The sequence below is a fragment of the Diabrotica virgifera genome, chromosome 8, assembly GCF_917563875.1.
Source record: "Diabrotica virgifera virgifera chromosome 8, PGI_DIABVI_V3a".
NCBI lineage: Eukaryota > Metazoa > Arthropoda > Insecta > Coleoptera > Chrysomelidae > Diabrotica > Diabrotica virgifera.
In genome coordinates, this window is record NC_065450.1 from 58,426,967 (window position 1) to 58,446,500 (window position 19,534).

The 19,534-nt window shown below is 33.1% G+C and overlaps 1 protein-coding gene across 1 annotated transcript in view; it reads left to right on the forward strand.

Annotated features, from left to right (window-relative positions):
* The first annotated feature begins 4,877 nt into the window (after window positions 1–4,877).
* Window positions 4,878–19,534, forward strand: part of LOC126889285 (juvenile hormone esterase-like) — a 68,987-nt gene continuing 54,330 nt past the window's right edge. Inside the window, exons 1-2 of the mRNA XM_050657410.1 lie at window positions 4,878–5,036; window positions 13,983–14,138. Of these exons, the coding sequence (XP_050513367.1) occupies window positions 4,974–5,036; window positions 13,983–14,138 (219 nt within the window). The 5' untranslated portion in view covers window positions 4,878–4,973. The remainder of the gene's footprint in view (window positions 5,037–13,982; window positions 14,139–19,534) is intronic.

The following is a 19,534-nucleotide window of genomic DNA, read 5'->3' on the forward strand; positions in this document are numbered from 1 at the left end:
CTTCAATAATAATTATGATACTAACTCAGATCTTATCGACAGATGCGTCAAAGTTGGGACATCTTGGCTATTAGTGCACCCTAATATGTCTGTGTAGATTTTGGCATTGGATCCGACCATCACTTGTAACGCCGTTGTCGTATCCTCTATTTTTTCATACTATCACGTTACAATTTTTTGTGATATACCTGAGCGGGACACCCTCAAAAAAGCGCTTAGTTTTCGAGATACTGACCACGGAGGGGTGAATGGCTAATTTTATTCATACTTTATATTTTCGAGGGTGCTGAAAACGAAAATGAGGTTTATTTTGAATTTTATGTGGGGGAACATTGTCAAAATCGGAATTTTAACCTAAAAATAAAAAAAATGAAATCACGTTTTTTGCGTTTACCTCGCTACAACTCTGTTCCATTTTAATCTTTTTTTCTGAAATTTTTAAAGTATATATCTCTAACATTTCTGAAGACAAAGGTACCTGCTTCAAGTTTTTATTCTTATCATGATAAAGGTTATGAATTTTTCAAAGAAAAAGGTGCGGATTTGTGCATTGACGAAGTTTAAAATTTAGCTTCTTAATCACGTAGACAGTACCAATTTGAAACAGTACACTTGAGAGTACAGTTGAGAGTACACTTATTTGAAAGTAGAGAGTACAAAGAAGTTTTCTGGTAAGTTTTAAATCAAAATGGTTTATAGAAAAAAAAAATAGTGCAACTTTTAATGTCAACATTAGAAATCCCCAATATAACGCTTATTTTTGAGGGACAGAAAATCTAGGTCTAATTTCTCACCTTTGGTACTGTCCTTGGATTATAAGCTTTCATTTTACACCTCATTTGTCATTCTACCTAGTATAATGACGGAGAAGTGAACGTTCTTATTCTATTATTCTTGTAGGTACATTTAACATTGATTGAAATTATGAAAGAAATGGCATGGCAACACTGTGACGCACAAACATAAGATTCAGCTGTGCGTTACATAGGGTGCACTAATAGCCAAGATGTCCCAAAGTTGAGTAAATAAAATAAGTTTTTACGCACGTTAAATAAAAAGTCTCCTATCTATATACAGAAATTGCTGGTAGTTGAAGATTTCGCATGTAGTCAAACGTCAGGCCACATATATGACTTTTTCAGAACACCAACATTAAAACTTACTTTGCTTTAAATACGGTATCACTTTTTAGATGTTTTTTATAATTACTTAAAAAATTTTAAAAGAACAGAACTACATAAAATTGTTGCTTGGAGGTATTCACATATATATTATGCTTTGTTTTTAAACCAGGAGCAGTAAAATAAAAAGACAGATTCACACCCAAGAAAGTCAATAGAAAAATCACCATATACATCTTTTTTGGTTGATCATATCGGCCTTCGACGGTAATCCATCAACATTAGATTATACTAATACGTCGCTAAAGAGTTCTAAAAACCACTGTTTTTTATATAAAAGCAGACTAGAAATCTAAAAATTAAAATAATACCGCAGAAAACACAAAAAAATCGCTGATATTACTTAATTACCCTTGAAATGCCAATTAAGTCAAAATTTCATAAATGTCATTAGTGTCAAAATTTAACGACAACTGCTTTAAAAGCGACAAAATTTTAAAATAATTTTTAAATAGTTAATTTTTTAGGATATAATATAAAAGTGTTCTAAGAAAAATTATTAATGAAAAATATATTTAGCGACCCCCAAAACACCCGAAGTAATGGATATTGACTGATTTTGAATGAATATAACATAAAACTGCTGGCAACGAGTTCCACCCTAGGCACCAGGTACTTTGGAGACCATCGCCGACATGAAATTCGTACTCAGAGACCCCAAAAACCCCCCGAGTAATGGTTATTGACTGGTTTTGAATGGTTACAACATAAGACTCCAGGCGACGAGTTTCACCCTGGGCACCAGGTAACTTAGAGACCATCGCCGACATGAAATTCGTACTAAGCTTCGTACCCCCAAAACCCCCCAAATTAATGGTTTTTCACTGATTTTGAATAATTATGACATAAAACTCCAGGCGACGAGTTGCACCCTGGGAACCAGGTACCTTGGAGCCACCGACAACATTAAATTCGTGCTCAGCGGCCCTCAAAACCCCCGAGTAATGGTTATTGACTGATTTTGAATGGTTATAACATAAAACTCTAGGCAACGAGTTCCAACCCTTGGCACCAGGTACCTTGGGCACCATCGCCGACATGAAATTCGTACTCAGGGACCCTCAAAACCACCAGGGTAATAGTTTTTCAGTAATTTTGAATAATTGTAACTAAAAACTCCTGGCGACGAGTTCCACTTTAGGCACCAGGTATCTTGAAGACCATCGCCGATATTAAATTCGTGGTAAGCGACCCCAAAAACCGCCGTGTAATGGATAATGACTGATTTTTAATTATTATAACATAAAACTCCAGGCGACGAGTTTCACACTGGGCACCAGGTACCTTGGAGACCATCGCCGACATTAAATTCGTACTCAGCGACCCCCAAAACCCCCAGAGTAATAGTTTTTGGCTGATTTTGGATAATTATAACTAAAAACTCTAGGCGACGAGTTCCACCCTGGTCATCAGGTATGTTGGATGCCATTGTCAACATCAAATTCGTGGCCGGCGACCCCAAAAACACCCCGACTAATGGATATTGACTGATTTTTAATGATTATAACATAAAACTCTAGGCGACGAGTTCCACCGTGGGCACCAGGTACCTTGAAGACCATCGCCGATATAAAATTCGTCCTCAGCGATCCTCAAAACCCCCGAGTATAAAAATTCAACTCATTTCCTTCAATATTTCCCGAGTTCTAAATTTTTCATTTTTACCTCTTCGAGATGCACTTTTAAAATGCATTTTCTTATGCACAAAAATTTTTGCCCTAGATGAATTTAGTTCACAAAATTGCCTGACACACTCTCTAATCGAATGCAAAAAGTTCCATGAGGATTCATCTTACTGCACAAAATTCCTAGGTTTTGGGCTTTTTAGTGCTTCGTTGCTTCGTCTATAGCTACAAAAGCGGTCCAATATTGCCAAAGTTTTGCGAACTTTTAAAAGTAAGGCAACAGTGCGTCGTCGGTAATTCGACACTGACACTGACGTTTATACTATCAAAAACAATCAAACACATAGGCGCGAAATGTTGCCAAGTCAGTGACGTTCGGTTTCTTGTTATAAACAAATCGATTTTTAGTAGTTCCAATGTGACACAAAATCTAGGCACGGGATAAAAAAGTTTATTTGAAGAAAGTGTATTTTTTTGTCTTTCTTAATGGCCGTACACGCTCCTTTTTTCAATATTTTATATAGTTATACAGTGTGTCAATTTTAAAACGTACAATGGGCTATATCTCACGAACAAAAGCTGATATGAGGAAATATGAAACAAAATAGAAGTAGAATGCTCAACTACAAAAAAGTTGTGGTAGTAAAAGTAGAGCCCTGAAATAGTACGGGCATGTACAAAGAATGCCGGAGCACAGGTGGTCGAAAAGATTACTGGACTGGGACACGCGGAGAGGAAGACGGAGAGGAAGAGCTGCTGTGTGATGGAAAATTCACATAGGAAATGCTATGATAGATAGAGATCTCAGAGATGGTGACTGGGAGAATAGAGTACTATGGAAGACGAAAACGACAAACTCATAATGGGAAAAAGCCAAGAAGAAGAAAGTAATTCAGCGAACTAGTACAGCTTAATATAAATAAAAAATTGAATAAAATACTTTGTTCTTGGAAAAATATTCATTTTTATTAAAATTATAATTATTCGTAAGAAACAATAATATTGAGTTATATTCGCGGTCGGACGGGCAGACAGCCTAGGTCAAATTTCTCACCTTTGGTACCATCCTTGGATTATAAGCTTTCATTTGACACCTCATTTGGCATTCTACCTGGTATAATGACGGAGGAGTTGAGTTCACGGACAGACAGACAGACGGACGGACGGACAGAGAGTAGGACGTAGATAATTCAACGTTTTCACAATTTTTCAAAATTGGTGAAAACAACATTATTTCGTACTCGATTTTATTCGTAAGTTTATCTTTTCTTTTAATTTTTGGAGAAAACCTCATCCTTTTATTTATTATTTTTTATATTATTTAATTATACAAGAATATATTGATTTATAGCATGTATCAATATCTTCATTCGATATAACATAATATGATGTTCCTGTTGGGACGTGATTTGGTAATTGCAAAAATCCCCGCATGTAAAAGTCCTTACATGTTAGCGAAATTATTTTCGAGTCTGCTAAATTGGTTTAGGCTAGGCCCCATTAGTTTATCCTGAAGTATCCTGAAGTATCCTGAAGTAAGTCTTTATTATATCAGGTTTGGCCTACGCGCGATAGGACAAACTAGTTTGGCCTAGGCCATACTAGTTAATCCTAACGCGCTTAGGACATTGTCCTAAAATCGGGTTTGGCCGGTAACATATATTATATTTACATATTTATACATATGTAATTGGTATTCTATTCTCTTCTTTTCCCTTTTAAGGTTTGTAAAATTGTTGTTCTCTGACATTATTGTTATTATAGCATGTCAATAAAAACGAATTTTTTATATTTATTTTTATTAACATATTTATTATACTCATATATTATGATATAACAGCAAAATTTGAGTTACATTTGAATGGCCCGCATAAAAGAAATTTTGATAATGGCCCACCATCCGATAAAGGTTGCCGACCCCTAAAGTACACCATACAGATAAAAAATGTAAATGATAGCCAAAAATCTAAATCATTAGTTTCGCTTAGAAGCATTTTTTAAATATTATCTAATATATAGGTAACAGATAACAGATAAATTTTGTTTAAAGGTTAATACTATGTTTTAAATAAAAGCCATGGATCCTAAATCTTAAATTCACTTAACAGTTAACTGTAAAAAGCTGAAATTTAACATTTCATTGTCGTGATTTTCACAACCGACCCAAATGAAATTGTTTATTTACTGTGGTTTGCTAGTTTTTCTAGTGCTCAGTTTTACTGTTTGTGGGGTGAGTAGCATTTTCGTAAATCAATATGTAAAAGGGTTGTTCTTATCAAATAGGAAGAAAGCAGGTCACAACTACTCTCGATTATTAGAAAAATTCCTTTTTCTTTCAATTTTTTTGTATCGATTGATTTGCCCTGTTTTAAAACCTTTATAATCCACATTTTATATTTTTTAAAAGTTTCATTTTCTGCGTTTTTATCTTGTCCACGGAACGTGAGTCATCACGTATCATAATCACATATTCGCTCACTGAGTTCTATAGTGGCACATTTTCAGAAAATGGTTTTGTAATATCCACTACTTAAAAATCACGAAATTTCACTTTATAATTGAACGAAACCGGCATAACGGTAGCTTGCATAGAATCCCCTAGGTAAAGTTGTACCACGTGCATATTTCCCTCCATTTCGCTCGAGCAGCAGCACTATAATACCGTCACATATTTAATATGCCGTTGACATTAGATGTGTTTGTGTTGCTTATACGTGAAATACCGGCACATTTATATCCGGACCTGTCATATCCTGACCTACTCATATCCAGACGGTTCTGCGCCGTCCGGATCTACCGAAATCTAGCGAGAAAGGCAGTCCTGCTGTTGGACAACGCACTAAAAGAAGAACTAAAAGATGGCGTAATAATGTATTATAGAATCTATAAAACGTGTCTATCGACGAAAGTTATTGACGGCGTTGATTACTGTAATTTATGAAGGAGAAAACGTTTCAGAGACTATAAAAGAAGTAGTGGTCTTGATATCCGGATTTTTTCATATCCGGATCGGTCTGTCGCCACATTGATCCGGATATGGCAGGTGTTACTGTACTAATGTTATGCCACTTTATAATTTTTATAACCTTCAATAAAAATATCTTATTTTTTAGTCTATAGCGGCACATTAAAAGTTGTGCCAGTATGAAATGAATTTTTTGGCAAAAACATGCTATTTATGTCACCAAAATATAGGCTTGTGTCGGTATAGAATTTACTTTAATTCAAATACTTCACTTTATGCCATGAAAGAACAAAGTTGTGCCAGTAGGTATAGGTTTACTTTTCTTATATTTCACTTAGAATGTAAGAAGAAGAAGAATGTAAGAAGTGGATGCAAAACCGAATTAAACGCCTCCGAAACTCTGGACAATCTTATCAAATGTACAACAGGAAGATAGACGTTCTAGGCAGATCAGTTAAAGATCCCCGTGTGACATCACAAAATGCAGGCAAACATGTACCGGAAATGCACAGAAGAAGAGAGAGACGAGCGTTTTTAAGTTATACTGGGAGTTGGGAGACATTTCCAAGCAGCTAAACTTCATTATAATGGCATTGATGGAATAGGTTAATGTAGCAAAGATTGGTGGAACAACCAATAACAATACTTTTTATTTTGTTAAACAATGTACAAAAGTAAGGGTGTGCAAAGTTTTTTTCACTTCGACTTTATGTACTCTTTAGGCCTTTAGGGAGAGGTCTTTATTAAGTGATGTTTCAATACTGAAAGTCAAAAAGGAAAATTAATTATAGCATTTTCCTGTATAAAACTTCCTTTGACGAATTTTATTTTAAAATGGTGAACTTATTCAAAGAATATATATATATATATATATATATATATATATATATATATATATATATATATATATATATATATATATATATATATATATATTCGGTTTTATAACGTCTTACGACGTTGTCTGACTCCCAAACGCCACTGTATTCTGTCCTGAGTTAGGTCTTCATTTAGATTTCAAGCGCTAATCGCTTTCCTAACTCCCAGATTCCAGCTCTGTGGTGGTCGTCCTCATTTTTTCTTCTCTGGGGGTTGCCATATCATAGTTTTTTTAGGCAATCTTTCGTCCTCTATTCGGCTCACATGCCCATACCATATGAGCTGTTTTCTTTCAATATCCTCAACTATAGTGCCCTCTACATCCATTTGTTGTTTTATTACTTCATTCCTTATTCTTTCGGCTCTTGATATTCTCATCGATCTTCTGATGGCATCCATTTCCGTGGCTTCGACCTTTTTCTTATATTTCTCGGTTATTCTCCATGTCTCGGCTCCATAAAGTAGGCTAGTTTTAACCATTGTCTCATATATGTTCCATTTTCTTTTCTTTGATATTTCTTTATTCCATAGAACTCCGTTTAGACATGCTATAGCTCTTCGGGCTTGTATGATTCGATGTTCAATTTCTCGTTCATCTTTTCCACTATGGTCGAAGATGACGCCCAGGTATTTATATTCGTCACATGGATTTATTTTTTGATTGTCTTCGATATCGAGTTGTTCTGCTTCAGCGCCAATTGAGAGGTATTTTGTCTTTTCTAAATTGATATTTAATCCCCATTTCTGGTATTCTTCAATTATTTTTCTAAGCATATATTCCATGTCATCTTTGTCATTTGAGATCACCACCTGATCATCTGCAAACTGTAAAGTATATATACAATCCTGATCGTTCAATTGTATACCCATTCCTTTGACTTTCCTTTTCCATTGTTTCAGAGCTGCAGAGATATAAATCTTAAACAAAGTCGGAGAGATACCCCTGTCTGAGACCCTTAGTAACTGCAAATTTTTCAGCTAAGAGGTTTCCGAATTTCATTTGGGAGTTTGATCCGTAATATAGATCTTTGAGAGCACTAACCAATGTTTGATGTATGTTTGATGTGCCCAGGACTTCCCATAGTTTATTTAGCGGGACTGTGTATATGCCTTCTCAAGATCTACAAAAGTCATATGTAACTCTCTATTTGTCACAACTTTCTTTTCTATAATTTGTTTAAGACAAAAGATGTTATCTGTACATGAACGACCTGCTCTAAATCCTCCTTGTTCTTCGTCTTCAGACGATTGATAATCTTTTTTATATATTGGAGTCATATATGCTGTTTTCCATTTATCTGGTGTTGGATGGTCATTAATGTAAAGAAATACGAACCATAAATCCTAGCAAAGTATTCTCTTTTAAAGACATTGAAATTAAAAGGGCCTATTAAAATAAAATTCCAATTTCCAGAAAAAAGTATGAAGATCTAATGTATCCAATGCGATTAATAAAAGTGACAGTGAATTTCATCAACTTACATTCCACGTTTTTACTCTTGTTTCTATAAACAAGGTTTTTCTGTAACTTATAATCATTTTAAAATTCTTTTTTAGTTATTAGTAAGAAAAATATTGTTGTGTTCATATAGTATATCTTTAGTGCGAATAAAAACATAGTTAAAAAATTTAAAAATAAAAACATTTATTTTATGAACTCTTTATGCCAGTACTTACGACCGACAATCTTTTCCAAAACACTATAAAACTTAAATTCAATACTGGCAAATTTATATCAAAGTTCTCGAAATTCATATAATGGAAAAAATGTAATATCTAACCATTCATTGACAAGTATTTGGTTTCTTCTGTCGACCTCTTATCCATAAATTATAATTTTGAATGGTATTTTATGATGTCATGAAACTTCATTTCAGAACTTCATTTTTGCGGTTGTGCTACTATAGAACTCAGTGAGCGAATGTAGTAAATAGTATTAAAGTCTGTTGTTAAACAACATATTAGAAATAACAAAAAAAATTATTGTAGATAAACGATTTGTTTTTATATTATATTATTTGTCCTAGACGTAAAATTGATTTAGTTTGATCAGCTATTAATTCACATAGGTTTAAAGCGTGTCACAAAATATTTGTCATGTTCGTGGACTTTCTTAATAAATTTAAAAATTCACGCACATATTAAATTATCACAAATGTTTACTAGATAAAGCAAGCAAAAACCAAACAAATTGTTAAACCCATCAATGCGGTTATTTCAACGGACATTTGGCGTACAAAGGGTGATTTGTTTGGTAAAATCTGTTTCGTCAAGACCTTGTGTCACATCTGTGGACCCTTAAAGTAGGACCCAGATTACCTATACGAAACGTGTCATTTTGTACTATAATCGTTTCGTTTTGATTCAATTCGAGTCTCTTGCCATCCTCTGACACCGATATTTCGGATTTTATTCCTTTTTAAAGAGGCTTCGCAAGAAGACTGATTTGGATCAAAACAAAACGAGAAGATGGTGTAAATATTAAAATATTTACACCGGAGTAAATATTTAGTAAAATATTTACACTATTCTGGTGTAAATATTTGCACTATCATCTCGTTTTGTTTTGATCCAAATCAGTCTTCTTGCGAAGCCTCTTTGAAAAGGAATAGATTCCGAAACATCGGTGTCAGAGGATGGCAAGAGACTCAAATTGAATCAAAACGAAACGATTATTTTCATAGGTAATATGCGATGCATTATTGGAATATTTTCCTAGCGTCGCCGTTTGGTACTGAGTACCTCTGTTAACAGATTACTTGATTCGTTGTCGAAATTTTTTTCACGCATTTCATCGTTCCCCCTTAGAGGTCAGTCTAACCATACTCCGGTGTAAATATTCACTTCGTTTTGATTCAAATCAGTCATCTTGCGAAGCCTCTTTGAAAAGGAATAGATTCCGAAATATCGGTGTTAGAGGGAAAGAGATTCGAATTGAATCAAAACGAAACGATTATTTTCATGTTTATTTTTATAATCTCTCCAAACTTGGGTAATACGCTGTCTCGAATCGTCATAGTGCGGCCGATATGTGAAACAATTGCACATTTAATGATACAAGCATATAATTTGCACCACATATACTACACATATAAAAGTTCAAATTTAGATATGAGGCCATCTCAGATTTTGTCTTTTACAAAAATGGCGGGCGTTCAAAATGGCGGCTATACTTATGTGTTTAATAGTACCATAACTTTTGAACGAAAAGTCCGATTTCAACCAAATTTGGTATATAGGTTTTCTTTTTGATTTACAAGAGGGATATGGTGAATCGGAAGAATCGGTTTACCAGAAGTTGTGTTTTTACTGGTTGTTTATGTAAAAATATATTTTTTTTTTTTTCAATTTTTTCCCTCTGTATATATTAATTTTTCAAAAAGGTAATACCGCAATTGAAAAGAGCGTAAAAATATTTTGTAGAAAATATTTTGAACTTTTTAGTTATGTTAATTATCATTTAATAAATGCATAACGTATCATCACAAGTACCTATGTGTGGCAAATTCGTGCAAACATTATAAGAATTATTGTGCATTTAATGGTAAAAGCATATAATTTGGAGCACATATACTACACACGTCAAGGTTCAAATTTAGATATAAGGCCATTTCAGATTTTACCTTTTACAAAAATGGCGGGCATGCAAAATGGCGACTATACATATGTGACTTACAGCACGATAACTTTTGAACGAAAAGTCCGATTTCAACCAAATTTGTTATATAGATTCTTATTTTGATTTGTTAGACCAAGGTCTTGAACCGGAAGAATCGATTTACCAGAAGTTGTGTTTTTCCTGATTTTTATGTAAAAACATGTTGTTTTTTACCAATTCTTTCACCCTGTATATATTAATTTTTCAAAAAGTTAATACCGACGTTGAAAAGAGCGTAAAAATATTTTCTAGGAAATATTTTGAACTCTTTAGTTATATTAATTACCAAATAATAAATGCATAACGTATCTTAACATGTACCTATGAACCTATGTGCGGCGCATTCGTGCAAATGATATAAGAATTATGGTACATTTAATGGTAAAAGCATATAATTTGGACCACACACACTACACATGCAAAGATTCAAATTTAGATATGAGGCCATCTCAGATTTCGTCTTTTACAAAAATGGCAGGCATTCAAAATGAATCTACCGCACATAGGTACATGTGAAGATACGTTATGCATTTATTAAATGGTAATTAACATAACTAAAAAGTTCAAAATCTTTCCTAAAAAATATTTTTACACTATTTTCAATGGCGGTATTACCTTTTTGAAAAATCAATATATACAGGGTGAAAGAATTGAAAAAACAACAACATATTTTTACATAAAAAACAGTAAAAACACAACTTCTGGTAAACCGATTCTTCCGGTTCAAGACCTCGATCTTATTCATCAAAAAAAGAAACTTGATACCACATTTGGCTAAAATCGAACTTTTCGTTCAAAAGTTATCGTGCTATTAGTCACATATGTATAGCCGCCATTTTGAATGCTCGCCATTTTTGTAAAAGGCAAAATCTGAGATGGCCTCATATCTAAATTTGAACTTTTGTATTTGTAGTATATGTTGTCCAAATTATATGACTACCATTAAATGTACAATAATTCTGCCACATATAGGTACATGTGAAAATACGTTAAGCATTTATTAAATGGTAATTATAATTAACATAACTACAAAGTTCAAAATATTTCCTAAAACATATTCTTACGCTCTTTTCAATAGTGGTATGGAAAAATTAATATATACAGGGTGAAAAAATTGAAAATAAATTATTTACATAATATAAAGTAGTTGTACATAAAAATCCAGGAAAAACAAAACTTCTGGTAAAACGATTCTTCCAGTTTATGGCATCGATCTTGTAAATCACAAAACGAACCTACGTACCAAATTTGGTTAAAATCGGACTTTTCATTCAAAAGATATCGTGCTATTAGTCATATATGTATAGTCGCCCATTTTGAATGACCGCCATTTTTGTAAAAGGCAAAATCTGAGATGGCCTCATATCTAAATTTGAACCTTTATTTGTGCAGTATATGTGGACCAAATTATACGCTTGTATCATTAAATGTGCAATTCTTATAATATATTGCACGAATCTGCCGCACTATCAAGAGATATTGGTTCTATTTTATAGACGTTAGATTTTAAATATCCCTACAAAAAAAAAGTAAACTGGTGTTACTACTGGAGATCTAGAATGGCCACTCTATAGCACCACTTCCAAAAATCCACTTGCCGGGATAATTTTGGTTAACACAAGCTCTCACATGGAGTCAAAATACAGTCTTGCTGAAAACATATGATATTGTCATTACACTCAAAAAAATTTAGTTCGTAATATTGATTAGCAGTGATTATTGAATAGTATTTCGTTGTCACAACAATTTAATTTTTTGTTTCAACGAACTTTTAGACATTGACGAATGTATTTGGTTATTGTCACAATGATTGAATAATAATTGTGAAAATAACTAGAGTACCTACATTAATCAATAACACTCAATTTATTCAGCCAATAACTTAGTTTCGTATATTTAATAAATAACGTTAATTCTGGCAGCAACTCACTTTCTTGATTTCGTAGTTGACAAGCAATTACCTTGGTTTATCGTGACAACGTACAGATTTCATTAAAACAATGTACAAATGTCGTTAATATAGAGTAATATATGATTATTGTATAGATGTAAACTGATTGTTGTGACAACGAATGCATTAATCAATCTACTACTGCGTTTAATAACCACAATAAATGCGTTCATGGTGACAATAAACGTAGTTGTTGAGACAATAAATGTTTTGCTTGACCATTTGAAATGTAACGGCTTTTCCTTATCGTGATACCCCTAGCTTTTCTGTGTTACCATTGTTTAAAAAAGAATTCTTTATTAAACATTGCTGTTACCTCTGTCGAAGTGCCGAATAATAATTTCATTTCGTTTCCAGTGTAGTCCGTAGTAGAAGGAAGTTTTCGTGTGTCTATTATCGTGAAATTTCGGTCAAATTCTTTTTAAATTTTTTTCGAATCCTGAGAAAACTAATTAGTATTTTTTTAAATTTAAACACAGAATAAAATATTACAGTATTATCGAGGGTCCGAAGTCCCTGAGAACTTCTATAATGATTATTTTAATAAATCACAGGGGTGAAAAAGAGAAAATTTAGTATGATTTTTAATTTCAAATATACCATTCAAAAGAAACTTTTTGTTTATTTTAAGGGACTTTAAGCCCTCGGTAATAATGTAATCTTTTATTCTGCGTTTAAATTTTTCAAAAATACTTATTAGTTTTCTCAGGATTCCAAACAAAATGAATGCGTTTAAAAAGAATTCTATCGAAATTTTGCACCTCCGCTCTCAAAAAACTAAAGTGTTATACATTTTTGAAATCACTATTTCAAACGCTTTTAAATGAGCTGTCACATGATGTACTTTCCTATTTAAAAAAATCAAAGTTATGCCTGGTACCTGAAGAGGGATGGTGTAAAGTTCGACGAAACATTGATGTTATAATATACTCTGATTATTTTAAAAATCGACCTGTCTGAGCGTTTTGCTTATGTGCTAAAATAAATAAGTTAATAAGGGGGGGGGGGGGGGAGTGTAACACTTATTCCAGCGCACTGTATACGTGAAATCATAATAGGACTTCTCATATTATGAGAAATCACACAGTGTTAAGTCCATTAGGTTTAGGACAAAAAAGGGGGATTTAAAAAATTATTATTAATCAATATCATACATTGGGCTAATGCATTCAGTAATTTTTAATATAAAATACGTTCATAGTAGGAATGAACGAAGCTGATTGTAAGAATGAATAGAATTGCTTGTAAGAATAACCGTATTTATTGTGGGAATGAACGGAATTAATTGTAAGAATAAAGGGAAATAATTGTAGAAATAAACGAAATACGTTAGGAGAAACAACACTGTTAATGACATAACGAATAGTCTTCGTCGGTCAATTAACGACGTTGTTGTTTCAATGAATAGTGTTCGTCAACTCAATGAACAGAGTTCTTAATATCAATAAAGTGATATTATGGTATACATAATGAATGCTCATCCATTCAATAAACGTAATACATTGGCTCAACTAACGAAAATAATGAATTGATGAACATCGCTTTGTTGTTCCAATAAAACCAAGAATTGGACAAATTTTAAGTATTGCGTTTGTTGTATTAACATTTTTATTGATATTACGTACCTTTTTCGTTGAGTGTAATAAACAACTTTTACCATGACCAGTTCATCACTAACAAATCCCTTAAATTTTCAAATTTTTAAAATTAAAAACTCTTACAGGTACTGACCGATTCTGCCAATGAACTAATTGTGGATTTGGTAACTCCGAAAGGACAAATTTCAGGTCACACACTTCAAAGTTATAATGGTAACGAATATTATGCTTTCCAAGAAATTCCGTACGCTGCTCCTCCAGTAGGAGACCTTCGGTATCAGGTAAGTTTTAGATTACCACAAAAAAAAACTCAATCAAGAAATTCCATTAAGATTTTCAGTAATCTGATGACAACCCAGAAAACAAATTTTAGCTTAAATAATTACCCAAAACAACTAAAGAATCCAAATTTATTGATTTATTTAAATAAAAATGGACATAATAGATTTTGCATAATAATTCTGCAATCAAAATTTTTTTTTGAAGTTCAAATTTTTTAAAACTTTATATTTAGAAGTTTGCTAATTTTTTACATATCAATAGGCTCTCTACCTATCTAATACACTTTACAGAATTAAAATCGGATTATTTAAGCGACCTCAGCACTGTTTTAAAGTTATAAACAATTTTTTGGCTTATAAGCAAATATAGTGAGGACATTTGAGATGGAATAAATTCATTTTCTCGAGAATGAGCGACTCTGGAGATAAATCCTGAAACAGGTCTATTTTTATATTTAAATTATAATTTTTTTGGCACATATATCATACTAGTGACGTCATCCATCTGGGTGTGATGACGTAATCGATGATTTTTTAATGAGAATAGGGGTCCTGTGCTAGCTTATTCGAAAGGTTATTCAATTCTCTATTCATTAATATAGACATTAACATAATTATTTATACAGGATGCCCAAAATTTTTTTTAATTAATTGAGACAAAAAGAAGAATGTATACAATTTATTTAATTCGAAATACATTTTACTGTTGTCCTAAAACAGAAAAAAATGTTTATTTGATAAATAACTGAAAAATGAATTTATTCCAACTCAAACGTCCTCACTGCATTTGTTTATAAGCCAAAAAATTGTTTATAACTTTAAAACAGTGCTGAGGCCGCTTAAATAATCCAATTTTAGTTCTGTGAAATGTATTAGATAGGTAGAGCGTCTCTTTATATGTAAAAAGATTAGCTAACTTCTAAATAGTTTACTTTTTAACAAATTGAAGAGTCTCAGATGCAGAATTCACCATTATAATAAAATTAAAATGGTAAATATTGATTTAAATCTGAGAGTTTTCGTGTTGAAATTTCTTTCTGGTACATCCTTAATATGTGACTTTTACAATTTATAAGACCGCAGACGACGAATATAGAAAACAAAAAGGACTCCTTGCAATCACATTCCGTTTTCATTCGTCTAGGAAAAGGACAGAGAGGAACTTCCTAGTACTCAAATCTGAGTAAAGATAGAAAAGTAAAAGATGGTTTTGCTTGTTTTTGATTCAGAGGGATGCACAATCGCTGATGGGATGCATAATTGTTCAACCTGATCATGGACCAAATAATAAAAAAAGTAATCAGAACTAAAAAAGGATACCAAATGGGAGAAGAACAACTTAAAATAATCTGCTATGCGGACGATGCAATACTAATCTCTCAAAGTGAAGATGATTTACACATATGCTGCACCAATTCAACATAATCGCCAGAAAATTTAACATGTTAATTTCCTCCAAAAAGACAAAATGCATGGTTATAACAGCAGATCCAATAAGATGTAAATTGGAGCTGGAAGGTCAGATAATAGAACAAGTGATGGAGTTTAAATACCTAGGCATCACACTATCTAGCTACGGAAGACTCGAAACAGAAGTGGAAGATCAAGTGAATAGAGCAAACAGAGCCGCAGGTTGCCTGAGTGACACAATATAGAGAAATAAAAATATTAGAAAAAAATGAAAGGCAGAATTTACAAAACAGCCATCAGACCAATAATGACATACGCGGCAGAAACACGAACCAACACAGAGAGGACAAAAAGATTGCTCGAAACAGTGAAACAGTGGAGCTGAAAACCCTTCGAAAAATCGATGGTAAGTCTCTATGGGACAGAGCTAGAAGTACAGATATACGACGAAGATGCAAAGTGGATAACATTAACAACTGGGTAAGAAACAGAAAAATAGAATGGAATGACCACATAAGCCGAATGACAAAAAATAGGGTAGTCAGGACAGCGAGAGACGGTTCCCCAATAGGAAGATGATCAGTGGGAAGACCACGAAAACGATGGAACGACAACGTACTAGAGGCACATTAAAAAAACAGACAGAGTCATGTCTATACACAAAGAAGAAGAGAAGAAGAAGAATTTGTTTGTTATCACTTTGGTTGTTAATTTTAATGTTGTGTTAATAAGTTAATTTCTCTGTAATTCTCCGCGTCCGATTTGTTTCCTTCTTTGAAGAGAGGTATTAGGATGATTGATCTCCATTCTTGTGGTATTCTGTTTTGTTCTATTATTTTTTGTATAAGTTTTAATAGTTGTTTAGTCAGATCTTGTCCTCCGTACTTTACGAGTTCGTTCGATGTTCTGTCCTCTCCTGGAGATTTTCTATTTTTTAATTTTCTTAATGCTTCCTTTACTTCCCCTTCCTTGATGTTTATTTCTTCGGTTGTCGTAGCTTCAGGTGTTGATGGTTCGTTATCGTTATCTTTATCAAACAGAGATCGGAAGTAGTCTGTCCATGTTTCCTTCTGAATGTGTTTCATTTTTAATAATTCGTTCATCTCCTTTCTTTTTACGCTGATCATTCTCCATACTCCTTTGTGTGTTCCGTAGAAGTCGTGTTCCCTCCGTTTTGAGAAACTCTACTAGTGTTCCCTTTTTATTTGTCTCACTTATGTATTCGTTTCGTTTCTGATTCGTTTGTAGTGGTTGTATTCCTGTTGTGTTTGTTTTGTTCTGTATTGTAAAAAGGCTTTCTTATTTTCTTTACACTTTATCTTTACTTCCTCTCTGAACCACGGGGTTTTCTTTTTAATATATATTAGTATTCGTTACCTCTCTCCAAGTGATTCTGTTGCAGCGTTGATTATGTTATCTTTGATTTTTGTCAGCTTTCCTCGATGTTATCGTTTTATAATATTCCATTCTCAAAAATAATTGAAACATAAAAATATATTAGCTGACATTAAACTTAACCATATACAGAGAAATTCAGCCCAATAAACACGCTAATTAGAAAAATTAGGGGGACTTAATGCATATAATAATGTTGGTTTCGGTCACGGTTATTAGACTTTATTACGGTTGTCTTGTCCGACGGTGGTGGGGAGACTTATATTTTTGACTTTACGTCACAAGAGTTTACATTCCCATATTTTTAAATGATTTTCGATCATTGAATGTGTGTTATTGTGTATATATGTGTATTATTTGTGTTATTATTAAATAATTAGACAAATAGTACACATTTTATCTTATACCGGGTGGTGAATCGTAAAAAGGGCCATAGGAAACTCAATGTAAAATTCTGAATTGTTGAATTCCTGCTTCCCTAATTATTTTACATCAAAAGTCATGAGAGAATACTTGTAGAGAATTAAAATCTGTATTAAAATCAAAAGTTAAAATTGTTCTACGATTTAAATGCATTCCAAAATTTTGAAAAATATGATACATTTGCCACAATAGGTATGCGTGTAAAAGTAAGGCCACACGTTACTATTTAACTGACAGTGCTCACACCATTGACTGAATAAAAAAATCTTAATTATTAATCCTTTCTCCGCAACTGAGGGTATCTTATCAACTGTATTGTTTTTAAACAATAGATGATAAAATAAAAATATTGACAGTTCAAAAATGTGAACATTATTGCATTGTGTGTGGCCTAAGTTTGGGCTGAAAACTAAAATGTATTACATTTTTACAAAATTTTGGAATATGTTTAATTACGTAGACCAATTTTAACAGTTATTTCCAATACAGATTTCAATCCTCTACAAATAGTTTCTAATGTCTTTTGATGTACAATAATTATTAGGGTAGCTGGAATTCAACAGTTCAGAATTTTACATGTCAAAATTATCAATGTGTTTTAATTGTATTCATTTTTTTCGAATCCTGAGAAAACTAATAAATATTTTTGAAAAATTTAAACTCAGAATGAAAGACTACATCATTACCGAGGGCTGAAAGTCCCTGAGAACTTCTATAACGTTTATTTTAATAAGTTACAGGGCTGAAAATAAAAGAGAAGTGTGATATTTAGTTTCAAATATTTCATTCAATAGAACCTGCTTGTTTATTCTAAGGGGCTTTCCGCCCTCGGTAATAATGTAATCTTGCATCCTGCGTTTAAATTTTTCTAAAATACTTGGTTTTCTGAGGATTCGAAAAAAATCATATTACGATTCAAATGACAGTAAACTCACGTGACGTAATCTCACCCTTAATGTTTATTGGTTAGTCGATTTAGGCAACCGTAGTAATGTTTAAGAACCGTGGCTTTCGGTGTTTTAGTTTTTGCGTCCCTGAGATTCCATGAAGTTGACCTCCTTAGAGGTGTGGGATTGAGCACCCACCTGGGAACCAGATACTCTTAAAACTCATTCGGGGTGAGTTATCCGTAAATGGCCACGGTGACAAGATGGGTTAGCGAGTGTGGGGGGATGTAGATAAGGAATTCGGGGTTTAGGGTAGGATATTACTGGGGTTTGAGATTGGTTTCCTCTAAGTGAGGAGCGAAGGAAAACCAGGAGATCGCGTGGGCAGGGACGCCAAATACCTGAAATAAGTCAATCTAATAGTTCGAAGTCTATTTAACAAAGCCAAAAGTAATTAAGACAGTGAAGCCTATAAGTATAAACTAACGCTATACAATAAAGAAATTTGGAATTCAATTAAAGAGTTTTGCGAGGAGATTACAGATACCCGGCCTGCTCGACATCTATATCGCAATTCATAAAGTTCTGGCAAAGGATGGTGATACCACTAAAGAAGTAGATTTCCCAAAGAAGGCTAATGGCAAATTTATGGAGACCAACGAAGATAGTCTTCGATAAATACGCACTCTCTGACCTAAACAATTCCGAATGATGTAGATAGGTGAACCAACATAGACCAAAGGCCGACAAGGCAAAGTTCTGTGGCTCGGGAAATAGCCACAGCTATTACAAGACCATGCAATACCACGCATACGCAAGCTCTCAAATAGTTTAGCATCTTGGTTTTGGTGCTAATGTTTGGGAGTGCTCCTCGTAACATTCAAGTGTCTTGATTTGTTTATTTCTAATGCATCTTTATTGCGATTTTAGTATACTTATATGTATACTTATATGTGAGCACGTAAAAGTTGGAATAAATTAATTTTCTCGAGAATTGACGATTTTGGAAAAAAATCCCAAAACAGGTCAATTTTTATTTTGAAGTTACGACTTATTGGCATATATATCATACTAGTGACGTCACCCATCTGGCGTGATGACGTCATCGATGATTTTTTTAAATAAGAATAGGGGTCGTGTCATAGCTCATTTGAAAGGTAATTCAATTTTCTATTCAGTAATATAAACATTAACACAATTTTTTATACAGGGTGTCCAAAAAAAAATTTTTTTAATTATATTTATTGACATAAAAAGAAGAATGTGTGTAATTTATTTAGT